The sequence below is a fragment of the Sorex fumeus genome, unplaced genomic scaffold (assembly GCF_029834395.1).
Source record: "Sorex fumeus unplaced genomic scaffold, SorFum_2.1 ptg000122l, whole genome shotgun sequence".
In the NCBI taxonomy this organism is placed as follows: Eukaryota; Metazoa; Chordata; class Mammalia; order Eulipotyphla; family Soricidae; genus Sorex; species Sorex fumeus.
Genome location: NW_026606179.1, coordinates 610,291 through 632,526, shown reverse-complemented (window position 1 = coordinate 632,526; position 22,236 = coordinate 610,291). Strand labels below are relative to the sequence as shown.

The window sequence follows — 22,236 nt, the reverse complement described above, 5'->3', positions numbered from 1 at the left end:
CATTCAATATTTCAACACCAGACCCACCATTATTATTTGAGATTTTACCCCAATACTTAGATCTGCCGAAAAGGCAACCGTAGACAATTTGTTTTCTATTGCTGATTATTAATAACATATGATGTCATGCAGCCACAGTAGTGGCCGTGCAGTTTTGGAATTCTGAAATTTTAACAATTAAATCTGGAGGGATTTCTGCCAAAACCTGCTGGGTTCCGAGATTTGTTCCTGGTCTCTGGGATCATGGCCTTTAAGCAGCTTGATCAGGAGCCAGAGAGGCCATTCGTGGGCGGGGACTCGGGGTCTTGTTGGGGCGGGGAGGAGAGGGTTGGCTCCACTCCCATCCCATGAGGCCCCACCTGTGTTGTCACTGTGGGCCCAAACCTGACTGTCCAATGGCCTCTGGGGGGTGGTAGTCACCGAGCTGCCCGGGGGAACAGGTCAAAGCACAAAACCTGTAACCTTCTGTGGGGACCAGATGCATTTCTGCCGAAAGCCACTGGGTTCTGAGATTTGTTTGTGAGTCTCTTGGACCATGGCCGTTAAGCAGCTTGATCAGGAGCCAGAGAGGCTATTTGTGGGCGGGGACTTGGGGTCTTGTTGGGGCGGGGAGGAGAGGGTTGGCTCCATCCCCATCCCGTGAGGCCCCCTGTGTCTTGTCAATGCGGAACCAAACCTGACTGTCCAATGGCCTCTGGAGGATGGTGGCCACCGAGTCACCAACGGGGAGAAGGCAGAGGGATAGCACAGTTTCCCCCCTGGGGTGGTCCGGCGCCGGTAACCCATTGCGGGGATTGGACACATCTCTGCCAAAAGCCGCTGGGTTCCAAGATTTGTCTCTGAGTTTCTAGGATCATGGCCGTTAAGTAGTTTGATCAGGAAGCAGAGAGGTCTTGCCTCCAATTATAGAACTGACCCAGAGGTGTTTTGTGGGTGTGTCTCCCATATACCTAACTTTTAGCCATTTACTTTCTTGGTAAACTTGGCCCCAAGTTGTTGAGGTCTGACCAAAGGCAAAGCAGCAATTTTGGAGTATCTAGAAGTCTGAAGGCGCCATCAGGCTGCTGATGTACTTGCCTCACAGGTACAGATTGACCTGCTGGCGGCACCATACCCCAGGAGCAACTTTTTTTTTAAGTCGAGAAGAGGGCCTAATAATATACTTGCCACTAAAGGGATTTTTCAAAATACTGCAAGAAAAATAAAGTAGAACATAGAATGGCATTAAGCATTAAGGGCATGGAAAAATCAAAACAGAAAAGTAAAGCTTCTCACCTTTAAATGGCTTAGAAAATGATGAAAACATCTATTTATGTTTCCTTTAAGCCAGAATTAGCATGAATTATAGAAAGAAGCTGAGCTCCACAACCCAACTGCCGCCACGCTCCAGGCCACTTTCCACACACTCACAGATGAGTGAACATATTCCTGGACTTTAGCAGTTGCGTGACACATCATAAGACACTTCTTACTCCTTTCTATAATTGCCACACCGTATTTGATGGGGTTCAGACAGATGGCAACAAAAAATAGAGGGAGCACCTGTAAAGGCGATTACAGCCCACCCCCCAAAGCCTCCGTTTCTCTTGGAGAGCCCGGCAAGTTATCGAGAGTATCCCACCTGCACGGCAGAGCCTGGCAAGCTACCCGTGGCGTACTCAATTGCCAAAAACAGTAACAATGACGGTCCTCATTCCCCTGACCCTGAAAGAGCCTCCAGTATGCCATCAGGCTACACTAGCATGCATCAGGGACGAATGAAGACTTGACTAGCGCTCCCTTGAGCAAATCGATGAACAACAGGATGACGGAGATACAGTGATAGAAAGAATGTCTGTTTTCAAGCAAAATCTGGATCTAGAAACATGAATGCATCTAAAATAAACAATAGCTATGTATTAAAAAAAAGCACAGAAATTGGGTCAGCAAGATAGTGCAAATGATTGGAACACTGCTCTGCATTTGGGTACCCTAGCTTCAAGCACCCAAGCACTATTGTGTGTAGCCACTCTCCAAAAGTACCGAAGTACACAACAATGCTTCAGGCTTATATATATCCAACCGTACAAAGGACTTACCCCTGGCTCTGTGCTTAGGGATCACTCCTGGCAGGGCTTGGGGAACCATAAGTGGTGCTGGGGATTGAACTGAGGTTTGCCACTATAAGGCAAGTGCCTTCCACTGTACTTTCTCTCTGGCCTCACAGGTTTATATGTATGGTAACAAAATATTCTCATGCATGTATAAACAAAATGACAGGGGCTCGAGAAGCATATACAGAAATTTTAAAAGATCTGCAAGGGGAGGTAGAAAAGTTCTCTTTGGAGGGGGCTGGAGTGCTAGCACAGCAGGTAGGGCGTTTGCCTTGCACGCAGACGACCTGAGTTCGATTCCCAGCATCCCATATGGTCCCCTGAGCATTGTCAGGAGTAATTCCTGAGTGCAAAGCCAGGAGTAAATCCTGTGAATCTCTGGGTGTGACCCAAAATGCCAAAATACAAAAAAACAAAAGTTCTCTTTGGAAAAATGGGAAAGAGAACCAAAACTGGATAGCATGTAAGGAAATTTATGTGTGATACTTTTTATTTTCATTTTTTTAAGTGGGGAGGTGTCTCTCAAACTGTGCTCAGGAGGCCTGGATGCCCTCCCAGTGATACTCAGCCAAACCAGTCTTTCAATATAAAGACTTAGGATGTAGCCTGCCCCTACTCCATTCCTGGCGCATCCTGATGATGCTTAAGTACCCCAGTAGTGCTTGTAGGGCCTCCAGAGCAGCATCCTAGGATGCTCAGGGGACCAGATGGTGCCAAGGATTAAGGCAAGGCAAGCATCTTAATCCAATATTATCTCCTGTTATAATCTTATTTTTCAAAAGAAGGGAGAACTCAAATAATGAGCTATAATTTCAACACCTTCCACCCCACCCACCAATCCTGTTACACAGTTGTGGTGGCTATCAGTATTTTGGAGTATAGCAGATACAATGTATATTTCTTTTTACTTTTTGTTTTTTTGGGTAACACCCAGTGATGCTTAGGGCTTACTCCTGGCTATACATTCAAGAATTACTTGAGGCAGTGCTCTGGGACCATATGGGATGTCAGGAATCAAACCCCAGTCAGCCATGTGTAAGCAAGTGCCCTACTCCCTATACTATCTCTATATATTTTTATAAGTAACAGTAGCAATGAACTAGATAGTTTTTTTCTGTTGCAATCTGGTTTAGGTGCTTTATCAAACACCCAAAAAATTATCCTGAAAGTGCAGAACTGTCATTATAAACTGTGAATTCAATTGGAGTTTCCTTATAGATAACATTGTTTTAGTTTCACTTAATTCCCTGTAAGTTAATAAATTCATAATCTAAAAATATTAGTGCTTGTGACCTAAAGGAATGAGACCCTCTAAAGTTCTGTATGGTCAGTAGCAGGATAGACTTGGGATCACAAAACAAATAGGCTAGGTGGAATTATAAGACTGAATAAACTATGTGATATATTAAAGCATAGTTCCAGGAATCAGACTCACTCGGGGTCTGTCTGATCCTGTGCTAGCTATGGGGATACATAATGCCTACTTCACAGAGTTGTCAGAAGGTGGAAATGGGATAATTTGTTATTAAAGATTTGGTGCCATGCTGGCACAGATAATATAAACATTCAGTTAATACACAGTAAGTATTTAGTTTATGCAACTAATCCCTCTGCTACCCAAGGAATGAGTGTGTTGGGCGATATACAAGTTGTTCCACACATAGATTCTTATTTGTCTGTATCAAAAGCTCCAGAGTTTTCTTGGTGAAATAGCACAGGGGTTAAGATTCTTGCCTGCATATGACAGCATTGCTGGGAGTACACTCGAGCAGAGTCACCTCCACAGGAGTAATCTCCACTCCAGCACTGCCAGGGTGTGGCCCAACACCTCCCCCCGGCCCACCACACACACACACCTTTTGGTTTCATATTAAACCACAGTGGTGTTTATTTTCAATTCGAATTTTTTTCCTTGTTATTATTTTTTGTCCTAAGTATTTGTCAGGACTCACAAACTGGAAGTTGAAACGGCTTTTGAGGTATCTGGTATAGCCCCAGGAAGTAACTGTTACCCCTTCTTTAAAATCAGGAAATTGAAAGCTATTTGTTGGACTATTACAGTTACTGGTGGAATAGCAGGAAATAGTATAAGAGGGAAGGAAGAGAATATGTTGGAGCAGAGAAAACCTAGTAGAAATAATAAGAAATAAAAGAAGCCCAAACCATAGAGGGAAAATAAAAGTAAATACAAAAAAGAAACAGGAAACATTTTAAAAGATCAACAAAAGCAAGACTTTAAAAAATTCTATTTAGGGGGCTGGAGTGATAGCACAGTGGGTAAAGTGTTTGCCTTGCACGTGGCCAACCCGGGTTCAATTCCCAGCCTCCCATATGGTCCCCTGAGCAATGCCAGGAGTAATACCTGAGCACATGAACTGGGAGTAACCCCTGTGCATCGCTGGGTGTGACCCAAAAAGCAAAAAAAAAAAAAGCTCTATTTAAAAATGAATAAATATTTATTCTTTTAAAAAACAGTAAACAAGATTTACAATCATTAGCTAGACTCACAAAGAGAGAAAACCCTAATAACTGAAAGAAAACAAGAATCCTCCAAAGCAGTTCTTTGAGGTGAACATTATCCTGATACAAAAAATAGACAGAGACATCACTAAAAGGAAACATTACTGACTAATATCCCTGACAAACATAGAAGCAAAGATCCTTAACAAAATATTGGTTAACCAAATACAACCAAACAGAAAAAAATATTATACATCATGACCAAATAGGATTCATCCCGGGAATGCAAGGACAGTTTAAAATATGCAGTTTTCTGCAACTTGGAAACTTGGATGGAATTGGAGGATATCACATCAAGTGAAGTCAGAAGGACAAACATCAAATGATCTCACTTATTTGTGGTATATAGAATTATAGGTCAAGGGATTGCAAAGTATCAAAAGGGTTATACTTAGATTGCCCTGGGCTCTAGATTACAGAAATGAGTACAGAGAAGGGAAGAAGTCGAGGGGGTAAGAAGAGTTGGACAGGAAGGACCAGGGCAGGAGCCAGGGGCTTTGGGGCACATCAGTGGTGTGGAGGTATGTTTACATATCTAAACATCAGATCCAACAACACTGGAAGCAGGAGACCCAAACTACAATAACCAAACTTTAAATATGCCTGTCAAAGAGGCAGGTGGAGTTGGAGGAGGGTAGGAGAGAACCTAGGGACATTAGTGGAGGGAAGTTGGCACTGATAGTGGGATTGATGTTGAACACTGAATGCCTGAAACTCTATTATGAACCGCTATGTAAATAATGGTGTTCTAATAAAAATTTTTAAGTGCTCTCCATCATTTATTATCAGGGGAATGCAAATCAAAACAAGGAGGATATCACCTTACACCAGTGAGATAACACACATCAAAAAAGAACAGAAGCAACCAGTGTTGGTGTGGATGTGGGAGAAAATGAACCCACATTCACCGCTGGTGGGAATGTTGACTGGTTCAACCTTCATGGAAAACAGTATGGACACACTTAGAAAAAGATTGAGCTTCCATATGACTCAGCAATTCCATTTCTTGGCATCTACCCCAAGGGTACAAAACACTATTCCAGACAGACAAACAGACTTTTGCACTCCTATGCTCATTGCAGCACTATCCACAATAGCCCAGATCTGGAAATAACCCAAATGCCCAACTATGAATAAACGGACCAAGAAGTTGTGATACACACACACACACACACACACACACACACACACACACACAGGAATAAGAAAAGATGAAATTGTGCATTTTGCTTCTAAGTGGATGGAACTGGAGGGTATCATACTGAGTGAAGTCAGTCAGAAGGAGAGTGAAAAATACAGAATGATCTCTTTCATATGTGGGATATAAACAAACATTAAGACACAGAACCTGTGAACTGGTCGACAGAACTGAGCTGCTCTGAACGCTGCAGGCATGAAATCCTACTGAGGTTGGTGGGCCCCACGGGTGACTTATGTGAAGCAGGGAGGAGAAAGACGTCACTTTCTCCCCATCCACCTCTGCCACTTGTGACCCTGGGTTACTGGGTTCTTGTCTCGCCTCGCAGAAAGGAATTTCAGGAGTAGATGAGCAGTGAAATTACAGTTTTTATTTGGAGGTTTTGAAGGGAAAGAGGGAGAGAAACTGAGAGTAGAGAGTAACCTACTCAAAAGGGTGTCCGGGCTTCTCCAAGGGCGGAGAGAGCCCATACACACATCCCAGCATTAGACATGAAAACATGAAAGTACACATCTCAAGATGGGAGATGCGGGTGACACAGGTGCTCAGGCAGCATATGCAGGTGCTTCCTTTGTTCAAGGCGGCCTTTATAGGGTTTCTTCCAACCTTCCCCCAGGTGGGGCTTCTACCTAGGTTAAAGTCCGTTGCTAGGGAGGTTACCAAGGGGGTTGGGAGTGGTGATGGTCTTCTTTGAAATTCCTTTCCTGACTTTTGTTTCTGCAAGAGCTTCTGTTGTAGGGGGTTGGTCAGGTGTCAAAGGAACAGCTTTGGAGTTTCTGATTAATCTCTCTCTGATCCTTAGTTGGTCTCTATTTCTTCTTCTGTCATCCTTGTAGGTGGCCAGCCTCCGCATGGTCTGTTACAGACTGGTGCCAGTTAGTTTTCCATGAGGTCAGGGCCATTGCTTCCCAGATTTACTGCCATTGCCTTGGGAAGGGGCCGTCCCTATCTGCCTGCCTACATCACAACTATCAACAGTATTAATAGTATTGTAAATTTCAGTGCTTCGAATAAAAAAAAATAAGGGGGGGGGAAGAGAGAGAGAGAGAGAGAGAGAGAGAGAGAGAGAGATTGGTTAGCCTATTTAAGATGTGTTCCCCAGAATTGGTAATGCGGATTAAATATCAGTAAAGAAGAAAGATTTGAACAAGAAGTTAGGAAGTGGCGGGAGAAATGATAAGTAACAGGGAGGAGGAGGAAGGAGAGAAATTCTCTGGGAAAGAGCAAGCAGCAGGAGAAGGGAGAAATGTTGATAAAGCGGGTGAGAACTGAAAACCCCAGAAACGCTGCCGGCTGCTGAATCGACGACAGCCGCACGCAGAGCCTAGACCCAGGCACGCCCTGAGACCTCTGCACGCAGAATCCCAGGTTATCCTCAAGGCATCTCTATGAGCCTATCTTCCATTATTCCCTGCGATTCACTGTATCACTGTCCTTCTGTTGCTCCAGCAGGCGCCAGTAACGGTCTCCATTCATCCCAGTCCCGAGATTTTGGCAGCCTCTCCTTACTCGTCCGTCCCAACGCAATTATACTAGAGAAATCTAATCTAAAGCAGAGAAGTTTGAGACATCTGCCACTTTTTCACGTAGAGAAATCTGCAGCTTTCCCAGGTTCTTAAGAGTTGGAAAGTGGTCCTGCCTATCTAATACTTTAAAAAATCATTCCCAAGACCCTTGAAACAAGTTTGGCGGCTATCTGCTGGATCTCTGTCCTGGTTCTACCACGTTATCGGCTCCGTCAACTTCAGAGCCCGCAGCCGCACTCGCCACGCGGCCTCCCGACCCGGGCGCCGAGAGCGTCCGTCGCCATGGAGGCGGGCGTGGGGGCGGGACTTTCGGTGCCAGGCAGCGCGCTTCCGCCTTGAGCCGGAAGCGCCGGGAGGCTCGGGCGCGGGGCGGGAGCGCGCGCGCGGCGGCCACGGGTGCCGAACTCGGGCGGCGATGCTGACGCCCGCCTTCGACCTGAGCCAGGACCCTGACTTCCTGACGGTCGCCATCCGCGTGCCCTATGCCCGCGTCTCGGAGTTCGACGTGTACTTCGAGGGGGTCGACTTCAGGTTCTACGCGCGGCCCTACTTCCTCAGGCGAGTTGGGGCTCGCTGCCCGGAGCGACGCCGGGGGCTGCTGCCGCCGCGCGGGAGGCGCCAGAGCCGGCAAGGGGGGCCCCGCGGAGGCGGCCGGCGCCCCCCCCTCCCCGCCCGGAGTCCCTCTGGTTTCTGGGTTTTTTTTTTTTTTGAGCCGCATCCTGATGCTCAGGGGTTCCTGCTGGCTGCGTGCTCGGGGGAGCGCAGGGGGCGCGGGGACTCGAACCCGGCGCGGCACGGCGGCGTGCACAGCCCGGCCCGCCGCCGCCTTGCTCTCGTCCCGTCTGTGCGTCTCCGCTGGGCGGCCGGCCCTGGACTGGCCACCCCCCCCCCCCACCTCTCCGCGTCCTCCCAGCCGCCTCCCGGCCGGCCGCTGCCCACCTGCTGGCACGCTCTCTCCGTAGCCCGCCCGGTGCCCCTGCGCCCCCCGGACTCCCTACGACCCCGCCGCCTGAGTGTTAGGCGGAGTTGCAGGGGCCAGTGACGAGATCTCTTCCTACCCCTCCCTGAGCAGTTACTCACCTAACGGAAGACCTCACTCAGCGTTTTTGTTTTTTTTTGTTTTCTTTTTGGGTCACACCCGGCGGTGCACGGGGGTTACTCCTGGCTCTGCACTCAGAAATTGCTCCTGGCGCTGCTGGGGGGACCCTATGGGATGCTGGGAATCGAACCCGGGTGGGCCAAGTGCAAGGCAAACGCCCTACCCGCTATGCTATCGCTCCAGCCCCCCCCCCCCCCCAACTCAGCTTTTTAAAAAATACATTAAAAAAATTGGTGGGGCCTCCAGGCGACTTTAGGGAAGCCAGCAATACTCCAGCGAGACCCCCAGAGATACGTTTGTCACTGTGGGACCCACTCAGGGCACCCTGCTCTGGCGGTGCTCAGGAGCATCAGGCTACACCAGGGGGTGCAGGGGTGTAGGGGTGTAGGGCTAGGATTCAAGGCTCCAGCCCTTCGGAGCTCTCTCCCTGGCCCTCTCTGCTTCATTGTAGCTGCCCTCTCTGCTTTACTGCTTTATTGGATGCCCAGGCTGGCTCCTACTCACTGAAAGGGAAAGGACCTGCCCCCCTCCCTTGCACCGTGGGGGCAGGTGAGCTGTGTCAGAAAATGCAGTTTGCTGCACTAAAGATGAAACACACTTGGTCATAGCAGACTGAAGCTCATTTCGGATTCCCACCCACCATAAACTTAGTGTTTGTTACCTCTAGATTAAATCGAGTTTTCCATCAAGTGACTCCGTATGCTAAGCCTAGAGGAATCTTGCTTTGAAGAATGATTGGAGAAACACTGGGATCACATGTAAATACATTGTGAAGCCCAGGACTTTTGGTCTACCTGTCACTGTCCTCCCGTTGTTCATCGATTTACTCGAGCGGGCCCAGTAACGTCTCCATTGTGAGACTTTGTTACTGTGTTTGGCATATCTAATACATCACAGGTAGCTTGCCAGGCTTTGCCATGTGGGCGAGATATTCTCGGTAGCTTGCCAGGCTCTCCGAGAGGGGCGGAAGAACCGAACTCAGGCCGGCTGGGTCGACCACGTGAAAGGCAAACGCCCTATCTGCTGTGCTATCACTCCAGCCCTTGATCTAACTAAATTTTATTATTATTGTTGTTGCTATTACAATAGGAGCCAGGGGAAGTATTGTATGAGGAAAGATCACTCAGGTTAGTCCTGTATAGTCCTTATTACAATGCTTGGTGATTAGCCATGTGTACCTGTTAAGAATAAATATTTTTATTTATTCTTGGGGCTGGAGCGATAGCACAGCGGTAAGGCGTTTGCCTTGCACGCAGCCAACATTGCCTACTCGAGTTCGATTCTTCCTCCCCTCTCGGAGAGCCCGGCAAGCTACTGAGAGTATCTCGCCCGCTCGGCAGAGCCTGGCAAGCTCCCCGTGACGTACTCGATATGCCAAACACAGTAACGACAAGTCTCCAATGGAGACGTTACTGGGCCCGCTCGAGCAAATGGATGAACAACGGGAGGACTGTGACCGAATTTATTTATTCTTAACAGGTGTTGTTCTGGTTGTTGACAATGGAAGGACAGCACTGAAGCTTGACTGTATTTTATTTTTAATGTTTGATCATCCATTATTACTCCCACAATTACATTAATTCACATTGATTCGCACGAGATGACGATACTGAGCCCAGCTGAACTGCTTGTCCATCCTGCTCAGGGTCCCAAATGTTCCCCAAGTCTTTACTTACTAGGGCTTTTCTCATCAGCTAGAATGTGTTAACCTTTCTTTTATTTCTTTTTTTTTTCTTTTTAAAATTTTCTTTTTGATCACACCTGGCAAAACTAAGGCATTATTCCTGGCTCTGGATTCAGGAATTAACTCTTGGCGGTGCTCAGGGGACCATATGGGATGCAGGGATTGAACCCGAGTCGGCTGCATGCAAGGCAGACACCCTACTCACTGCTATTGCTCTGACCCGGCTTGACTGTAGTTTAAGGGATCTAGCCAGTATAAACGATAGAAAACAGTGAAGTGAGAATCTCCCTCCCTCCCTCCCTCCCTCCCTTCCTCCCTTCCTCCCTTCCTCTCCTCCTTCCTTACTTTCCTCTGTCCCTCCCTCTCTCTGGGGTTTGAACTCAGGACTCCCATATGCAAGACAAATTTCTAACAGCACTACATCCAGACCCTGTTCATTTTTTCAGTATGAAAGGTGGGTGGGGTGGGGGGAATTTGTCATTAATGGGATTTGGAAACAAAGTTTTCTGTTTCTGTTTTTATTTTTAGATAGTAATTTGCCCTATAAAAATTGGTTTTGGGTTTTGTTGTTTACTGTTTCCCATTCACTTATTTATTTTGGAAGTCAGTTAATTTTTGAGTGAGTTTTGGGCCATACCCAGCAGTGCTCAGGGTTTCCTTCTGACTCTGCTCAGGGGTCACTTCTTGTTGGGGCCTCAGATGACCATGGGAACATATGGAGTGTTGGACATCAAACCCTGGGTCATCCACGTGCAAGCTTCCTACCTGCTGTACCATCTCTCCAGGCCCAAATTTATACATATATATATAGTCTATTCATATTTAATATATACACACATATGTGTGTGTATAAATATATATATATAGTCTGTTTTGTCGGGCATCAGATATGTAAGTTTTATTTATTAGGAAGGGGTAAGTACTATAATCATCATGATAAACTTATTGTGACTTTCCAGGTGTCTTCCACTGGTTACTAGGAGTTATTCAAATACCTTTACTTTCATTTTTTCTTAGCTAAGGAAGAAATCTTAAGTTACTTAATTTTTATTCGTTTTTGTTTTTTGAGCCACCCCAGCAGTGCTCAGGACTTACTCCTGTCTTCACTCAGGCATCACTCCTGGTAGGGCTCAGGACCGTATGTAATTCCACAGAATGAACCCAGGTTGGGCCCTTTCAAAAATAATACCTCATTCCCTATACTATCTGGCCCTTGAGTTACTTAGTTTTAAAGTGCTAAAGAAGGGGCTAGAGTTAGTGGGTAGGGTGCTTGCCTTGCATATGTCTGACCCAAGTACAGTCCCTGGCACCCAATATAGTTCCCTCAGTCCGCCAGGAGTGACCCTTAAGCACAGAGCCAGGAGTAAGTTTTGAGCACTGCCAAGTGTGGTCCAAAAACAACAAAGATGCTAAAGAAGTACTGAGAATTTTCCTTTAAGTGGTTGATACATTTCAGATATGTAGTATCAATGATAGCATAGCTGGTAGGGCATTTGCCTTGCGTGCAGCTGACCCAGGTTCGATTCCTCTGCCCCTCTCAGAGAGTGCGGCAAGTTACTGAGAATATTCCACCCGCATCCCTGTGGCGTATTCGATATGCCAAAACAAAAAACAAAAACAGTAACAGCAAGCCTTACAATGAGATGTTACTGGTGCCCGCTCAAGCAAATCGATGAACAACGGGAGGACAGTGCTACAGTACAGTATCAATGATATGCTGCTTTATAATTTGAGACCTGTTTTCACGAGACCTATTAAATCTGCAGATTAACTCTTCCTGGGAGAATTGTAGAAAATGGAAATGAACAAGGAACCTATGATGCAGACAAAGGTATTTTTGGAATTTTTGTTTTCTTCTTTGATTTTTCATGTTAGACTACTCTATAATAATTTTTTAAGATATTGTAGTGACCTTTAATGTATTGCAAATCTAATCTGTCTCTGAGACTGTCATGTCTTGTTGGCCAATGCCTATTACATGAAGATTTCTGGACTGTTAAAATGTTAAATTTAAGTTCTTTAAGCAGTGGTTAACAGCTGCCAGTCTGCAGATATTATAAAAAAGATTGGACACCACTGCTGTAAAGGATCTAAAAATGTTTAAAGTAAAAGTTTATTAGATACTCTGTTTCTATTTTCTAGTTTTATTTTCTGTACATTTAGTATGTGTTTCAAAGCTTAAGGATTGTGTGATTAATTAGAAAAGATGTGGTTGATTTTGTGATCTGTGAGTCAAATCTTTCATGTACAATTTTATTATGTTTTGGTTTGGGATCCACACCTGGCGATGCTCAAGATTACTTCTGGCTCTGTATTCAGGATTGTTGGTGGTGCTCAGGGGACCATTTGGGTTGCCAAATTGACTGCATGCAAGGCAAATGCCTTACCCACTGTACTTGGCTCCGGACCTCATGTACTATTTTTAACTTTAAGTTTAATAACATGTAGGTTAGGGAAAAACTACCTATAGGTAACATTAAAAAATGGATTGTTCTTTCGTGGTTAATATACTCCTTATTTCAGCTAGCCATGAAATCGTTTATTTTACCCTTTGTAGACAGCCCTAGATTTCCCACTGCATCTGGAATAAGGAGATCTTTTGTATTCTTGTGTAATTTATTTGCTGAATATTAACTGAACTCAGTGGACAAGGGTTGGGAGGAAATATGGGATGAGAGTTAAACAACAAATCTCATAATGTGAAGTGATTAATGTGATAAGGAAATACAATGAAACTGCCTTCTTCTGTGGTAACTCTTCTTTGGAGTGTAGATAAGCTGCATATTGAAGCAAAGTTAAAAATCTAAGGTTGCTGAGGCATTTAGGACCTTTGTATATGTAGGCATATTGGTGTTGAGTTGTATTTGATATATTAGAATGTATTTTAGGATGCAGAAAGAGATAAAAATACTTTAAAATGCAAGCTTAGTAAATAATGTAATAAGATTAGAGAAGCTTAGAGGTTGCTGAACCCAGGGGCTGGAGAGATAGTACAACAGGTAGGGGCACTTGCCTTGTACACAGACGACCCAGATTCCTTCTCTGGCACCACAGGTGGTTCCCAGAGTCCCACCAGGAATGATCCCTGACCACAGAGATAGAAGTAAGCTCTGAGCTGTCAGGTTTGTCCCAAAACAATGAACAAACAAAACAAGGAAAAGAAAAAAATTTGTAAACTCAGGCAAAGGAAGAAGATTAAGACAAACAAAATCTGCTGACTTTAAGACTAAATTTAGAACTCTATCTCTTGAAATAGCCAAGAACTGTATGAAGCTATTAAGATTTTGTGTGGCTTTGGTCTGCTGATAATCTCCATTGAATTGGCTATCTTGATTTTCTTCCCTCCTCAATACAAATGTAGAAATATATTTTATTAATAGCCCTTTATAAGTAATTGGTTAATTTTAATCTGTTACCTTCTTGAGACATTGAGCTTTAGAAGTTTTGACTTGCACTTTTAATTTCAGTAGGTTAAGGTGATACTGTTAAGGCTTCTATAGCGTTAACACATTAATTTCTTTTAGAGGTGACAGCTGAATCAGTAGTTCTAAAAAACTGGGACATTTCCTATTTCTATTTTTACCCACTAAATCTATAATAAGTACATAATTTAGAATTCAGTGAAACAGAAGGTTATTAAGTCATTTATTTTTTGTTTCTTCCTGCTCTCACTCCCACCTCCATTTTATTTATTTTGGTTTTGGGGCCATGCTTGTGATCAGGTGCTACTCCTGGATCTTGGCTCATGGTTATTTCACTTAGTTATTTAGTTATGCGCTACACCTGACAGTGCTCAGGGCTCACTTCTGGCTCTGTGCTTAGGAATCATTTCTGGTGGGGCTCAGGGGACCATCTGGGCTGCAAATGCCCTACCTGTTGTACTATCTATTTCTCCCGTCCTTTAGGGTCACTTCTGGTGTGCTCATGGCCCATGCGGTTTTGGGGAGCGAACTCAGGCCTCCTACATGTAATGCGTGTGTTCTAGCCTGTTGAGCTACCACTTCATTCCTATGTCATTATTATTTCTTAGTTGTACTTGTGAAATCTTTGCATGTATAAAACTCTAAGTATAAAACAAATTTGTCTTGAAGGAATTTTTACCATTCGGTTGCCCAAAGAAACTCCTGGCCAGCATTTTGAGGGGCTGAACCTGTTAACTGCTCTTCTGGCACCCAGGAAATCCAGGAGTGCAAGACCACTTGTGGAAGAACTAGGTATGTCTGTCGTAGTTGGGAGGAAGTAAAAATGAACAGTATATATGGAAAGCTGTGTCTCTCTAGGAGAGAAGAAATGATATAACAAATAGAAAGTTGGAGACAGTACTTTTAAGTGTCAAGATGTAAAGGTTATATAAAAACATTGAAAATAATTCATTTACTGATTATTTGATATAAAGACATTAAAAATTCTATTGAAGAGACCTGACAGCATTATAATTATACAGGTAATAATATCAATATCTTCATATTTATGTTATTAAAAATAAAGCAAAACAGTGCTTTCTTTCCGTTTTGTTTTGTATTGTTTTTTGTTTTGTTTTGGGGCCAGGCTTAGGTGTGCTCAGGGCTTACTCTTGACTCCGTGTGCAGGGATAACTCATGGGAGTGTTTGGGGTTCCATATCAGACTGGCTGTAGTATCTCTCTAGCCCCTTTATTGTTTTATTTCTTTAAATTTTTGTGTGGGGAGGAGGATGCAGTGCTCAGGGGTTACTCCTGGCTCTACACTCAGGGATCACTCCTGGCAGGCTTGGGAGACCAGATGAGATGCCAGATAATGAACCCAGGTCGACTGTGTGCAAGAGCCTTACCCTCTGTACTACCTTTCCAGCCCCTCTTTCTTTAGCACCACACCAGTAGTGCTCAGGAGCTGTTTCTAGCTCTGTGCCTAGGAGTGACTTCAGGGGGCTCCTCAGGGTACCATATGTGGTGTTGGGAATTCAAATCAGGGTCCGTGGTTGCACACAAGGCAAATGCCTTACTTCCTGTACTATCTCTCTGGCTACCACTATTTTGGGCCAGTGTTTGGCAAAAGAACTGGCCTCTTGGGTGACCAGTTTAAAAGTGGACAATTAAATGAGTTACATAAATCGAGCACCTCCTAGATCATGAAGTAGAGCATTTCCAACACCCTAGAATCCCGTTCTGCTTCCTCTCAGCTTCCTCTCCTTTCTCTAGCCACTCCTCTTTTTTGCCTATTTTTAAATTTTGTATTTATACAGTGGTCTCAGCATGGTTGTGGCTGGTTCTGGAGGTCTTCGGCTGCCGGAGCTCTGCTCGGGGCGGGGAGGGAAACTCAACCCGCCCCCTTGCAAGGAGCCCCGGTAAGGACAGTCAGGCACAGGGGCAGGAGACTCTGCGCTGTTCTCTTCCGGGAGCTGGGTTTTATAGTCTCTGGGTCTTGGCCGTTGATGGGATTGCACAGCGCCAGGCGGCCAGTTGGTGGGTGTGACCCTGCCTACTGGAAGATGGAGGATCTGGGTGGAGGATGCTCAGCCCCGATCCGAGCAGGTTTGGAGATCTCAGCCCCGGGACTCGCATGCCTTTGTTCTTCTGCCAGTACCTTCCTGCGTGTGGAGAGTGGACAACCTGGCAGGCTACTGAATGTAACCTGCCCACACGGCAGAGTTTGGCAAACTCCCCGTGGCGTACCCAATATGCCAAATACCAGTAACAGTGATGGGTCTCATTCTCCTAACCCTGAAAGAGCCTTGAATGTGGCACTTTTTAAAATCTCAGGGTTAGGACGAAGGAGACATTACTGGTGCCTGCTCAAGGCAATCGACGAACAACAGGATGATCGTGATTGTGATCGTGTATTTATACAGTAATGCAAGTGATGTACTTACAAAGCACTGTTTTTGAACTTTTTTTTTTTAAGGTTTATCTATGTAGAGATGAGGTATATCTACTTTGACCTTTTTTTGGGTGGGGGTCACACCCGGTGATGTACAGGGGTTACTTTTGGCTTTGCACTCAGGAATTATTACTGGTGGTACTTGGGGGACCATATGGGATGCTGGGAATCAAACCTAGGTCGGCCGCATGCAAGGCAAACTCCTTATCTGCTGTACTATCACTCTAGCCCTACTTTAACTTTGGATGGGTTCTGTTTTTCAGTCTATCTAGAAATTCAGGGCTGTGAAAATTCTTTCATGGCCGACCCGAGTTCGATTATGGCCGACCCAAGTTCGATTCCTCCGCCCCTCTCGGAGAGCCCGGCAAGCTACTGAGAGTCTGGCAAGCTCCCCGTGACGTATTCGATATGCCAGACACAGTAACAACAAAGTCTCCAATGGAGACGTTACTGGGCCCGCTCGAGCAAATCGATGATCAACGGGAGGGCCTGGTTTTTGATTCACAGGGTTAGACAGATTTTCTTGTACTTTTTCTTCTCCAGTTGTACCTAGGAAATCCAATACTTAAGTGACTTTTAATACTTTTAGGGGGTTCTGAGGTTTCTGAGGAAGGAGTGGAAGAAGATGATGAAGAGTTTGACTGGGAAATTGAACAGTCACCCTATGAAGAGGCATCAGAAGATGCTCTGAGTTCCCAGTGCCACTATGGTTTTGGAGATTTACGATCAGGAGTGTTTCAGCGGTTACAGGTATGCTATCTCTCTAAAGGAAGTTATATATGGTAGGTCCTCACTTAGCCGTGAGAGTTTCTTGGAAACTCTGACCTTAGGTGAAAGGACATAGAATGAAAGCAGGTTCTTGAATATGTTTGTTATATTGTAGGCTCCCCTGACCCTGTTCTTGTCTTTGTTTTAGCAAAAAACATCAACAAAATGCCATTATTCACGGACCTGTTCTAGAGCTTTTACCTTTGGGTGTTTTATTTCTGCCTTTATACTTAGGGGCTTTCAGTTATGGTGGTAGGAGCTGATGTATTTAGAACACAAAGCTCAGCTCCCTCTATACTTCTTATATACCTGTTTGGTTCCTTTGTAGTATCATTGGCACTGCCTGGTCTTTTTGGTTTACAGGCTTACTGGCTTACAGGTGGAGGGGGTCCTACCTCTCCCCCACTTTTTTTTTTCACTATTTCATTCCATGTTCTGGACATGTAATTTCCAAAATACAAAAAGAAATTCTTCTCTCTTATACTTGTTTTAAAATTCTGAAAAGTGAACATCTTATACTTAACAGCATGATGTCCTTTCTGCTTTATATGTAAATAAGCTAGAAGGTTCCCGGTAAGAATAACTTGTGTCTTTTGACGAAAGTGTTTATTACAGTAGCATTTTTTTTGTGTGTGGCATTTGGGGGGATCTTCCAAGCAGTGTGTGTGTGTGTGTGTGTGTGTGTGTGTGTGTATGTAAAGTGTTTATGACAGTAGGCACTTTTTTTTTTGGTGGCATTTGGGGAATCTTCCAAGCAGTGTGTGTGTGTGTGTGTGTGTGTGTGTGTGTGTGTGTGTGAATGTGTCCTCCTGGGAATTCTAGGCCAACCAGGTTGGCAGTTCAATGCTAGGGCCCAAGGAAGCAGTACTGCTTGAGTCCTGCAGTGCTGGGGATTACTGGGACCATCCTGGTGGTGTTAGGAGCCTCCAGGGCTATACCTGACTCCTGACCACAGAAGTCCAACAGGGGTGAGCTGCATGCTCACCCCTACACTCTCTTTCCTTATAAGCACTTTGACTTTTTGAGCCATACTTAGCAGTGGTCAAGGTTTACTCCTGGCTCTGCACTTAGTGATCGCCCCTGGTGGGACTCAAGGAACCACAAGGCATGGTGGAGATTGAACCTGATTGGCCATGTGCAAATTAAGTGCCCTCCCTAGCCACTGTATTATCTCTCTGGCCCTGGCCCTTCTTTAAACATAAATTGTAGTGTTTTCTTTTGTGTTTTTTTTTTTTCCACCATATCTGTGGTGCTCAGGGCTCTTCCAGTATCCTGCTCCAGGGTAGCTCGAAAATGTGCTCAGGGATTAATTTAGCCTCTTGATTGAGAAGCCTGAGCATTAGCTCTGCACCACATCCTTTACCCCACTTTCTCACTTTTGACTGTTGTCTTGGTTAGGTATTGAAATGTAACCTTTTGTCAAAACCTGATTTTTTAGGGACTGGAGGGTTAGAACAATGAGAAGGGCCCTTGCCTTCACATAGCTGACCCAGGGCAGACCCACATTCAATCCTCAGAATCCTGTATGTTCTCCTAAGCCACCAGGAATAATTTCTGAATGCAGAGCCAAGAGTGACCCTGAGCATAGCCAGGTGTGGCCCCAAAACAAAACCAAAACCGAAAAACAAATAAAACCTGATCAATTTTTTGTCAGGTCCACTTAAAGGGGATGAGAGATTCCACAGGGTTCCAGTAATGACTTCTGTGAGAACCTTTCACAGCAATCTCACAAGGCCAGGAACACCACCACAGTTTTTTATGGCAGTCTTGTTATCCTGGTCACACCCAAAAGAGATATTCTGAGAGCTCCACAGACTCCGAGGTACACTTCCTTTTTGGGGTGGTCTAGCAAGCCCACCAATACTGGAATGCCCCTGAGCTGCTGAACATCGGTCTTCACCTTGTCATCACGATAGCACAAATGTTGCAAGTATGCAGCTGCATTGGACTTGACAGCATCTAAGCGGAATCGTAGCATGGCTATCACCTCTGGTAGCTCTGGCTATCTCCAGTTGGGGGGTGGGGGCCCTACTTTGTGCAGGCTATCCAAGCTTGCTAAACTTCCACGTTCATGCCGGGCCAGAGGAGTCCAGTAGTGTTGGTCTGGGGGCACCTCTTCACCAATCATGTTTTCATAGCTCCTGAGTCATCAGCGAGGGTCAGAGGATGTCCCCGTCTGATGAGCAGTTCCGTAATCAGACATCATGCCATAATCCAGATCATCAAAGCCCATGCTACGCTGGTCATCCTCTAGTCCGTAAAGCTCTGGATGAAAGCGATGCAGATCCACGCTGCTTTCACCCACCCACCTGAACCTGGGGTTGGTGCCCATAGACATCCTGTCTACTAGGTTCCCGATAATCTTTCATGCTGGGCCTGTACCTGTACCGCTCCTCAATTCGGATTGCCCGGGACAGGCTGCCATAGTTGTCACTGCTCCCCGGATAACCATCTTCATAGTGGTGGCCATATCCATCAGGGGGGTAGTGGAAGTTCCTAGGAAGGGTAGTTGTGCCTGCTTGCCCTACATAGGGAACAGGTCCCCCATTGCCATTCTTGCGGAAGTAACAACCCAGAGTCTGGATATAGTTAGAAACTGATGAGGCATCCAAAGGCAGCCCATCTGGTCCCACAGGGCCTGGCTGTACTGTTCTTGTTGTCACAGTCTTCACTACTTTCTTGACTGTGGTCTCTGTGCGCTGAGTGGTCCCATCATCCGAGGTCTCCACAGACACCACAGGCATGGCTCCCTTGGGGTCCTCCTCTGTGTAGGTTTCCACAATTTGCCCTGGTTCCTGCATCCTGGGAATAGTGCTATACAGAATGTGACTGTGATCCTGGGGTCCGTTGAGTTTCAGATCTGAAAATTTCTGTCGCTCAAGGTCAGCATCGCCCACAAACTGTTCATTACGCCCCACTGCATCTCCTTCCTTTCCCTCCATCGCGGCTATTCCTGAACTGTGGTCACCCCGCCACGTGTCCCTGAGGCCTGGGGACCTTCACTTTCCTCTTGAGCCGGAAGTCAGGAGCAACCTGCCTGGGCGCAGCAGCCTCAGCCGTGGGCAGGTGCCACCGGCTGCGTGGGCTGGCACTTTCACAAGCTGTAACACCCTCCACCTGGGGGGCTGTTTCTGGGCCACCCTTGCCTCAGGGCACTTGAGTCCCTCATTTCTGGAAGGACACCTGAGTCACGAGGGCGGGAAAAGATTTCCAGGTCCTGTGACTGCTGAGACACGGAATCAAAAGCGTGAAAAACTCCGAATTCCGTGATGACTCTCCCGCTAACACCACCAACCCCCCACCTCTAGCCCCCAGCCCCCAAGATGGTGTTCGGGGGTTTTGGGGGCCTTCGGTGGATCCTACATGACAAGCTCTGGCACTGACCCACAGCAATGCCCCCCCACCCCCAGGGGCATTTGCCTCCATGATGCGTGAAGCATGCTGGGCTAGAGCCATTGGCAAAAATCCCTTTAACCCAAGATGGGGATGGCCCTGGGGAGGCTGTGTCCCCCTCCGTGGCATGTTCCGTGTGTTTGCAATGAGCGGTGTGGGGTGGGGGGTGGCGGTGAGCTCCCCTCAAAGTTCCTCTCGGGGGCGCTCTCCCCTCAGCCCCTGAGATCCTCCTCGGGGGCTGGAGCAATAGCACAGTGGGTAGGGCGTTTGCCTTGCACGAGGCCAACCCTGTTCTGTTCGATTCCTGAGTCCCTCTTGGAGAGCTTGGCAAGCTCCCGAGAGTATCCCGCCCGCATGGCAGAGCCTAGCAAGCTCCCCATGACATATTTGATACACCAAAAATAGTAACAAATCCCACAATAGAGATGTTACTGGTGCCCGCTGGAGCAAAATTGGTGAACAACGGGAGGACATTGCTGCAGTGCTACTTAAAGGGACTAACAGCCAGCACCTTTCCTCTCTTCCTTAAATAGGCCAGGAAATTCTACTTCATTTTAGATTGTGTAGATAAATCTTTTGTTTTTTGCTTTTTGGGGGAGGCACATTCAGCAATGCTCAGAGGTTTCTCTTGGCTCTGCTCTCAGTAATCATTCCTGGTGGTGCATGGGGTGACCATATGGCGAGCACCCTACTTACTATTGCTCCAGCGCTCGTATATAGTTAAACTGAGATGAGTGACACACAGAGAAGAGATTTTTGGATTATCGTGTACATAAGTTGTCTTATAAAGGATGCATTCCTGTATGTTAAACGACGGAAGTACTTGGAAACCATTAACTTGCAGCTTTCTGTAGTGAAAGAAATAGGGAAGCACAGTTTTTCTTCTTCCCTGTCCAGTTAGAGGGTGTTGAATCTGTTTAGAACATGATTTGTTACCAAAGAGTATTTTCCTGCCATGGAAAAGGCAAAGGGCTCAGGTTGTAACTCCACTTCTCTCTCCATTTGAAATGCCAGGTCAGTTATTTACTTTGGTTCCATTTCTGTCTTCTCCTTTTTAAAATAGGGGTACAAGACTGCTGCTTACCAAGTCCACTTCAAAATCCTAGGAGATGCTATACTTTGGAAACCCTTTGAAAAGAAAATAAGGGAGATGACTAGGAACATAGCTCAGTGGTTGGTAGGTTTGTGCACACACATGCATGCACGGATACACACACATACACACACACACAATGCTAGGTTACTAGAAAGATCTGTATTCTTAAAAAATAGAAAATGCTCTGAAAACTTAAAGGAAACAAAACTGGCACTTACTTAGGAGCAAATAATACTGATAAGCTCTTTCCTTCAAAACTCCACTTTTTCTGTTGCATTATGATATCTCTTGGTAATCGTGTTCCCTGGTGCTCTGTGAGGTAGTTAGAATAGAGTCTATTTGGTTTGTGGTAGCAGCTATAGCAAATGGACCTTACTCTCTGAGAATCTGTAGAGTTTTCCTGTCTCAAGCTGTAAATGGAAATAAAGGTCACACAGGCAAATTGTGTATTTTGCATTGTGATTCAAGTACTTCCAGAGACCAGGGAACTTGGTTTTTGTAGTCACTGTGGCTGGTGAGTGAGGGAAGATCCTTTGGAAGGATTTCTGTCAGGTTGCTGAGATGATGAAGGAAGATTATATGACGTGAGCTGAGAGCAGGTCTGTTAAGTCAAAAGTTCTTACTTTTTTTCTTTTTACCATTTTGGGTCACACTGGCAATGCTCAGGGGTTACTCCTGGCTCTGCATTCATGAATTACTCCTGGCAGTGCTCGGGGGACCATATGGGATGCTGGGAATTGAACCCGGGTCGGCCGCATGCAAGGCAAATGCCCTACCCTCTGTGCTATCGCTTCGGCCCCAAGTTCCTTCATTTTTGAAATGTTTTTGACAGAAATAATTTTAGTTGATTTAAGAAAAAAGGGTATTATGTCTGAGGAGGTAGTTTAGTGGTAGAACACATCCCCAGAAGCCAAAAAAGAGAAAGTTATTAGGAAAATTTCTTTGTTGAATTTTGATGTCTTAACCAATGCACCAAATTCTTGGATACATACTACTTAACTCAC

General features: G+C 45.7%; 1 protein-coding gene across 1 annotated transcript in view; it reads left to right on the top strand.

The window, feature by feature from the left end:
• Positions 1–7,750: 7,750 nt before the first annotated feature.
• Positions 7,751–22,236, top strand: part of SHQ1 (SHQ1, H/ACA ribonucleoprotein assembly factor) — a 133,311-nt gene continuing 118,825 nt past the window's right edge. Inside the window, exons 1-4 of the mRNA XM_056137152.1 lie at positions 7,751–7,895; positions 11,887–11,951; positions 14,212–14,334; positions 16,565–16,725. Of these exons, the coding sequence (XP_055993127.1) occupies positions 7,753–7,895; positions 11,887–11,951; positions 14,212–14,334; positions 16,565–16,725 (492 nt within the window). The 5' untranslated portion in view covers positions 7,751–7,752. The remainder of the gene's footprint in view (positions 7,896–11,886; positions 11,952–14,211; positions 14,335–16,564; positions 16,726–22,236) is intronic.